Here is an 8,799-nt window from a genome sequence, read left to right on the forward strand (position 1 = left end):
CAAACGGACGTGTTAGAAAGTAATAAACTATCCAATTGTAGACAGGTTTCCACGGATTGCATGGGTCTGCATTTTGATGCTTGGATGTCTGTTCGCCATTTAGCTCATTCCATGGTATCACCCTCATGAAGTTGCTGAGCTTTTTCCTGGATAGTTGCAGCCAAAGTTTTGTGGAAGACGAGTTATTCTCTCACCATTTTGCTTGATATGACCAGACCAGCAGAGACGTTTCTCACATAGCTCTTTGGAGTTTTCCATACAAAGAAGTGAGTTGCTAACATGCTCAGTCACCTTCATATGGCATATCCAGTCAAATATGACTCGCTAACTATGCAGAATTGGTTGTCTGTTACAAACTCTGAGAGTCTAGCACTTGCTGTTGTGCAAGATTGTATTGCAGATGCTGCTACGGAACACTGCACCATGGTCAGTTTCTACTCTAATAGTTTTTTTTCATCAAATCACTTGACTTTGGAATTCCCTTCCAGTTCGTGGATCCAATAAGCAGGAATTTAATGAAGATTTTGCTGTAAAACTCCTAAGCCAGGTTGTCTTATCCTTTATTAGCTTCTGCCATAGTGTTATGAACGAGGGTGCAATCTCTTTCCCACAAAAAAAAATAAAACGTTACGAGTCTGCCTGTACTCTATCGTTATTTTCATAGCAGTGCTCGTCTGAGCTCCAATCTGAGGTCCCCCCCTGCCAAACTTTCATAAAAAAAACACCCTATTAGCTACAACTTAAATTTCGAATTAGAGCGACGGACTTATGCTAAGTATATATTAATAAGTCCTTACACCCCCCCCCGCTTTTTTTTTTTTTTTTAAATGGAGAGTAGACAATGCATTGTGGATGCATTATCGGCAGTTCTCATTACTCTCGCTTATTCTCTTATTTGTCCCTTAGTCCTCATTTCCAATGAGTGATGTTTCTGACAAAGGGCGAAGAAAAAGCTGCTTTCCAGGATGATAGTACTTCGTGAACAGCAGCCTGAGATATCGGAAATTTTCTGTTCCTATGTCTATCTGTGTGGCCATGTCACTAGTAAGGGTGCTGGAGGTAAACGTTTCATCTGGGCTGACATTATCCGCCTGATAGTCAGGGACCTGAACCTTGGATTAACCATTAAGGAGGTGCAAAATACTGGGGCTGCTGTATTGCCATTTGGTGAATGGACTCTGGACCATGCAGTAGTTTCGAGTGGGACCTCTCGATGCCATACTAGTGGGTAATTGTTACAGCTTTACCTTATCATGGCTACAAAACAAAAAAAAATCTTCTCTTTTTCTCTCTTACCTTCCCTCTCTGTCATGCTCTATTGAAGTCTGTCGACCTGCTCCACAAATCCCAATCCTCAACATGAAATACCTCCAGAAAAATAACATGTGTAAACCTAGAACCCCATCCTCCAAAGTAGACCCCTACTACCATGTCTCTTTCTCCAACATCAGGGGTATCCGTTCCAACCTTCCAGAGGTTGAAACCCAATTACAGGAGACGAAACCAGACATTCTTCCTAAGCGAAACTGGCATTATGCCGACCACTTCCTTTGACGTGATGTCGCCAAGCTAATCAAGAACCTTGATTCCAGTAAAGCAACTGGCCCTGACAGCATTCCAATAGATACTCTAACTTAACATCTAAATCTGACCCCCAAGATCGCCATGGACATGGAATATGTGCCTACATTAAAGATGGCTTTCTTTGTGGTAGGGATATCTCCAGAGAAGACGCTAATTTACCTTATATGTGCTTCCGGGTTGCACTTGCTTACACCACTGCATTTATATTTGCTCTCTATCTCCCACACAATAGCGGAGTTACTATTCTTAAGAGCATATCTGAAAAAATTTACCACATCCTGTGTGCTCACTCTTCAGCTAACACCCACATTTGTGGTGACTTCAATGTCCACAATGCGGAATGGCTGACCCACTCTAACAAGACAGATGATGAGGGGAGGTTCTGTCATGATTTTGCCATTGTTTATGACCTCACTCAGATTGTCCACGAACCCACCCGAGTGCCCGATACTTCCGGTTAGTATGCTAGCCTTCTAGACCTTTTTCTCACAACTTCCCCTGAGCTATGTTCAAGTTCCGTTCTGTCTCCTCTGGGATCTTCCGACCACACGGTTTTATCAGTTAAGATAAAAACGAAATGCAATAAGTCTGGAGATGTATCTCTCCACCGTACTGTATATCGATACTCTACCACTGACTGGGATAGCTTCCGTACACTTATATCCGATCTACCACTGCATTCCATGTTTAAAAAGGATGTGTCCTCCATAGTATCAGATCTGACTGAATGGCTAATTGTAGGCATAAACCGATTCATACCATCCAAAAAATTCCAACAAAAACCTAACGACCAGCTATGGTTCTCTCCAGAATGTGCTGCTGCCATCGCACATAGAAATCACTTTTTCCATAACTACCAACGTAATAGATGTACTGAGATTAAAGTTGCCTTCAGGACTGCCAGTAACCACTGCAAAAGAATAAAAAATGCAAGAGAGCTATATGCAAAATAAATCCAAAGTAGCTGAGCAGCGGCTTGGTTCCCACAGTTTTGGCAAATAGCAAAGAGGATCTTGAACAGAAGCGTGCGTTCTATCCACACCATCATCAATGGACCTGAGGTCATCTCGTCAGCATCAGATAAGGCCAAACTATTTGCCAAGAACTTTGCAGCTAATTCTACCCTATGCAACAAAGGCCATAAACTCCCCGTATTTCCTCCTATAACGGACAACATGCTCTGCAACATACAAATATCTGTGCATGATGTCGCCAAGCTAATGAAGAACCTTGACTCCAGTAAAGCAACTGGCCCTGACGGCATTCCAATCATTGTGCTGAAAAAGCTTCAACCAGAACTTGGCCCCATACTTACAAAACTTTTTAAGCGCTGCCTTAAAGAGAAGTGCTTCCCAACATCCTGGAAAACCTCATCAGTATGCCTTGTATTTAAGAATTCAGGTGATAAGTCATCTCCCTCTCAGTATAGACCAATAAGTCTTCTGTGTGTCATGAGTAAGTTGTTGGAATCCATATTAAATAGAGAAGTAGTCAACCACCTCAGCAGAAATAACCTTCTTAATGACATGCAATATGGTTTCCGTTCTGCCAGATCTACAGCAGATGTGCTAACTGTTATATCTCATAGGATTAGTGAATCTCTTGACAAAGGCTTCCTCTCTAGGGAAATTGCTCTTGACATATCAAAGGCCTTCGATAAGGTATGGCATAAGGGCCTACTTCACAAGATTTCCAGCTACAGTATAACTGGAAATGTTTTCTCAATTATTAAATCATTTCTCTCCGATACGCTCATAAGAGTAGTGGTTGATGGGCAGAAGTCAGAGGCCCTCAATATTAATGCTGGATCCCTCAGGGGTCAATCCTAGGCCCAACTCTCTTCCTGATATACATCAATGATCTCCCAAAACACATACTTAAATCATTCGTTGACATATCTATGCTGATGACACGACCATCTATGGTAACACATCAAAGGCCGTAAATGACAAAGTTCTCACAGATTCTCTCTCCTCTGATCTTGAGTGAGTGGTACAGTGGGGGAGGAGGTGGCTGGTTACTTTTAATGCATCTAAAACCAAGCTCCTATCTTTACATCATCAATGTTCTGATCCCCATCCGGCATCAATTGAAATGGATGGCTCTCGTCTAGCGGAAGCTCCATGTTTTGATAAGCTTCTGGGCTTTACTGAAATGGAATACGTACATCAAGTCAGTTGCCAAGGTCGCTGGAAAAATGGCAGGATCCTTCTACCGCTTCAGAAGATATCTCACCCCTGATGCAATTCTCTATTTGTATAAAAGCCAAGTACGACCAAAGATGGAATACTGCTGCCACATCTGGGCAGGAGCTGCTAAAAACAGCCTATCCTGCCTTGACAGAGTACAAAATAGGCTTCGTGGCCTAGTGGGGGATGCCCTTTTCTCTTCCCTGCAACCTCTCTCCCACAGAAGAGACGTTGCGAGCCTCTTTGTTTTATTGTTACCACCATGGCAGGTGCTCATCTGAACTCCAATCTCTGGTCCCCCCTCGCCAATCTTTCACGATAAACACCCACCTAGCTGAAATCACTGTCAAAAAGTTTCCCCCACTCCTTATCTGTGCCTAAATCAAAATGTAGATTCCATTAACAAAGCTTCTTTCTTAGAAGTGCACGCCTGTGGAACTCTGTTCTGGTTGTCTGTTTCCCACCTGACTACAACCTAGATGTCTTCAAGTCCAATGTAAAGAAATTCCTGATGAACCGCCTCCTTTATCAAATCTACAACACAAACATACTGTCCACACAATAACCCTTATCCCTGAGTTGCTTCCGGACCTTGATAAGTGGTGATTACTTTGTAAAAATAAAACAAAAAAAACCACTATCAATAATTTTTCCCACTCTATCTGTGCCTAAATCTAAACACAGATTCCATGAACAAAGCTTCTTTCCTAGAATTGCCCACAGAACACTGTTCTACTGGCCTGCTTCCCAGCCAACTACAATATGGTAGCCTTCAAGTCCAATGTAAACAATTTCTCGTTGAGTCATGCCCTTAAATAATCAAATGTTACTCAATCTATATCATTAATGATTACTACACTACCACCTTACATTCATTAACACTTATCCTTGAATGCCCTTCGGGCCTTGATAAGTAGTGACTCCCTTGTAAAAAAAAAAAAGAAAAATCATTGTGAAAGACGAATATACATGTGTGTAGCACGTGGGTGACACAAAGTAGTGGAAGGAACCAGAATAGTCACCGTAGACATTTATAAGGTGGCAACATATTTAATGTTACAATCACAAACTCCATCCATTAGTCTTAGTTTGATATTATTTGAGTTTGTGTGCCACGATTATCACGGACAGAAGTAAGATTTATCCATTTTCATTTACGCAGATTGAAGTCATTCTTTTAAGCGTTTGTTTCATGCCGCTCTCATGTGGAGACATAAGAACTCACATAACAGAGTTAAAGGAAGGAAGATAACTCTGTCTGAAACATGAAATGAATTAGCTCCCTTTGATGGTGCTATATTGTCATAACACATAGTATTCTTCCTATAAGTTTGACTCCTGCTATAGTAGCTTGCTCTCTTTTTCCTTTTATTTATTCTTCCTTTTTTATTTCATAAAGATGTAAAATAAAAAAAGCTAAAATGAATGCAATTTTATGTGCACTTTTAATAGTTCAATGTCTTATTTCCAAACTGGTAGCTACACAACAAATAATCCCGACTACCTTGGCAACGCAAGAAATAATCCCGACTACCTTGGCAACGCAAGAAATAATCCTGACTACCTTGGCAACGCAAGAAAAAGTTCTGACTACCACGGCAACACAACAAAATACAAGTGGTTAGTACATTAGACATCAAGACAGTCTCTTATTTGCTTTTCCCACAAAGGTCGATCCCAATATTATCTTCTCATTCAATTAGGTACTTATTTTTTCAAACAAAGAAAATATCTCTTGGATGATCAGACTCTGTGCTTCTCTCTTCCTTTGACCAAGCATCTATCACTGCAACGTCTGCCATTTGTATGCAAAAACTGTAGCACATGTTTACACAATTATGGCAAGATCCCCGGGCGACACCAGATGGTCTTGCTTTTCGAATAGATGAAGAGAGGGCAGAAGTGTTGATGTCTGATTGGGACAAAACAGAAATGTCTATGGGATTTTTCAGAAAGAAAAAAAGCAAATAATTGTTTTTATCTCATTGCTGTTATATATCTGTTAACATGAAAGGTTGATTTTAAAACCTCTGTTGAGAGGTATGAAGAGATCCAGAGATCCTTAGCTGATTAAGACTGACAACTTAGAATGAGGGTCAAGGGTAAGGGCCGCCGCCAAGCATTGTTCGACCTGGAATGACTAATCACTCCTAATTTGATAAGTAAGAACCTCAGTGCAAATGAGGGTTAAAATTTGGTAGAGATAAGTTCGGAGAGGAGGAGTAGAAATTAGAGGAACAGAGAGAGGGAGGAAATTCAAAAGAAAGAAAAGAAAAAGGGAGTACAAATTAATAGGATAAAAGAAGAGAGGGAGAGGAAAAGAAAAAGAAAGAATGACTCCAAAAAGGTAGAGGGAGGAATTACTGATTTGATAAAAACGAGACACTTGGCTAATCGGTGTCTTCTTTTCGCTCTGGCCGACAGAAGCTTGTCATGATAAAACAACTGAAGGAAGAGGCCCTCTGAAAACTAGCCGAGATCATCACCAGTAGAAGAGAAAAAGGCACCTGCATCTAGAATCATTGCTTGAAATTAGCGAAAAAAAATAGTGATTTTTAATAACCTGAGTTTTTCTTTCTGCACGACATGTATGCTGAATTTATTGTCAATAATGTAATTTGTGATACAGAAAACTTCCCTGGCGTTGTTGATCATTTAATACTTGCAACTTGTGAAGAATGACCCATTGATTTCAGCTGCCAGGACCCTGATCTTCAAGCTGCAACAGCGAGACACCTACTTGCCAGTTCCAACGCCTGTGAGAGAATCCGACCACATAACCTGACATAGAAGATCACCTAGCCGCATCCAGGTATTGCCCAGACTTGGGGTAGTGAGTGCTGTAAACTCTGAGTATCAGCGGGCTGATTTCCAAGGGTCTGAGAGAGACGGGTGCATATTGAGGGGTCCAGTACTCGAGAGAGTAGAGGTGTGGCCACACTCACTTAGGGTTAGTGCATGTTGCCTTATATCGTGCGTGCACGGCCTGTGGGTGCTGTTGGGGTTATACAATTAGTAACAAAAAATTTAGCCATTCACAAAAGGTGGAAATGACTGAATCTCACATTGAAAGAAAACAAAGACTTTTGCAAGCGAAGTTAATGAACACTACAATGATTTCAAATCGTCAGAGTTGAGCGTTTATAATTTTAGATGCCAAATCTTTGCATAAGGTTTAGTATTGAATATAGATGCAGAAATCAAAAGAAACTTACTTAATAAACCAGAGAATGAATCTGGGTTAATGTTTCAACATATCACAGTTTTATTAGCATTCATCAGGATTCAAGCAACATTGAGCAAAGTGGAGCATCCATTACAGATATATATATACATATATGGCTGATTGAATCACTAAAACTAATCAATACTTAACAAACACAAATAGTTCAGAAGTACATACATACACATTTATTATGAATTGACAAACATAAAGAATAAAGCAATATCACAATACAGAACAACAATAATTTGGTACTCACTTTAGAAGTGGTTAGAGTTCTACTTTGTCTCCCGTGGGAACAGTGTGTGTGTGTGTGTGTGTGTGTGTGTGTGTGTGTGTGTGTGTGTGTGTGTGTGTGAGAGAGAGAGAGAGAGAGAGAGAGAGAGAGAGTGAGTAACTCCCCGGTGTCTATCTAAACTGGTGTTCTTTGCCCAAATTCCCCCACATAAATATCCGTTACGGAAACAAAATTAATTCACTAACTAAAAGATGAAAATGAATGAATTTCACAATGAAAGAGTACAAAGACTATCGTACTTACGCTAACGTAGTTCATGAACACTGCAATGATTTCAAATCATCATAGTTGAGCGTTAACAATTTTAGATGCCTAATCTTTGCATAAGGTTTATTGTCGAATATGTTCAATGTTAAATGCAACTTTATGCACAATTTTAACTAATGTCTTTTTTATTTCCATGCTACACAACAAATAGTTCCAACTACCTCGGCAACACAACAAAATACAACTGATAATGGTTAGTACATTAAATTTACCACTATTAATGGTTCGTACACACTATTAACAAGTGTCGGGCGTTTTATATGAATTTAGTAGCTGTTATTATACTAAAGCTGAGTTAATGAACGTTTGTTTCTCTTAAGCTTTTTTTTATTTCTATATATTTTAATCACGCAAAATACACATTAAAATATTCAGTGCTTGCTTGGTAAGATACAGTCGAAAGATCGATTTTTTAAATATATCGCTGTAAGCAAAAACAATATTACGTACTTAATTGTCATGTTGAAAATAGTAATATATCCAAAAATTACGAAAAGTCATCTAGTAAAAAGTTGTTTATAGTTAGAAATAATTTTTACAGAAAATTGGGTAAAATCGCATTTTTCTTAGACGTTATAAAGTAGACGGTAGGAGTCTAAACGTAGGGGACATAACTCTGACAGAAATATTTTAGATTACTTGTGTCATGGCTGCAATATTTGCTGTCTATAGCGATAGACTTTTTCTTTTTTACTAAAAACACAATAGCAGTTGTTCAACTCAATGAATTTTTGGATACACTACTATTTTAAACATGACAAGTAAGTGTGTAATATTGCTTTTGCTTAAAACCGCATATTTAAAAAAATCGATCTGTCGACTATCTTAACAAGCACCAAATATTCCTCAAATTCTTGGACTGAGTAATTATTAAGTAATAATAGTAATAATAATATTAATAGTAATTGATGAAAAAAACATAAAAACACCTCAGCAGGAATAACCTTCTTAGTGACACACAATATGGTTTCCGCTCTGCAAGATCTACCGCAGATGTGCTGATGGTTATATCCCACAGGATTAGTGAATCTCTTGACAAAGGCTTCCTTTCTAGGGCAATTGCTCTTGACATATCAAAGGCCTTCGACAAGGTATGGCATAAGGGTCTACTTCACAAGATTTCCAGCTACGGTATAACTGGAAATGTTTTCTCAATCATTAAATCATTTCTCTCCGATAGGCTCATAAGAGTAGTGGTAGATGGGCAGAAATCGGAGGCCTGTAATATAAATGCTTGA

General features: G+C 39.3%; 2 protein-coding genes across 9 annotated transcripts in view; one reads left to right on the plus strand and one right to left on the minus strand.

The window, feature by feature from the left end:
- LOC145248983 (uncharacterized) overlaps positions 1-8,799 on the minus strand; it is a 309,978-nt gene that overhangs the window by 213,015 nt on the left and 88,164 nt on the right. The window lies entirely within an intron of this gene.
- The window catches only part of LOC145248985 (uncharacterized), a 134,679-nt gene that overhangs the window by 106,771 nt on the left and 19,109 nt on the right, over positions 1-8,799 (plus strand). Inside the window, exons 7-8 of one of the 4 annotated variants that reach the window (XM_080110820.1) lie at positions 5,253-5,393; positions 7,713-7,754. The exons of 1 other annotated variant lie outside the window; for it this stretch is intronic. In XM_080110820.1, the coding sequence (XP_079966946.1) occupies positions 5,253-5,393; positions 7,713-7,754 (183 nt within the window). The remainder of the gene's footprint in view (positions 1-5,252; positions 5,394-7,712; positions 7,755-8,799) is intronic. 2 more of the 4 variants (XM_080110822.1, XM_080110823.1) reach the window with 2 other exon arrangements.

The sequence above is a fragment of the Euprymna scolopes genome, chromosome 27, assembly GCF_053919585.1.
Source record: "Euprymna scolopes isolate OS-2025 chromosome 27, ASM5391958v1, whole genome shotgun sequence".
NCBI lineage: Eukaryota > Metazoa > Mollusca > Cephalopoda > Sepiida > Sepiolidae > Euprymna > Euprymna scolopes.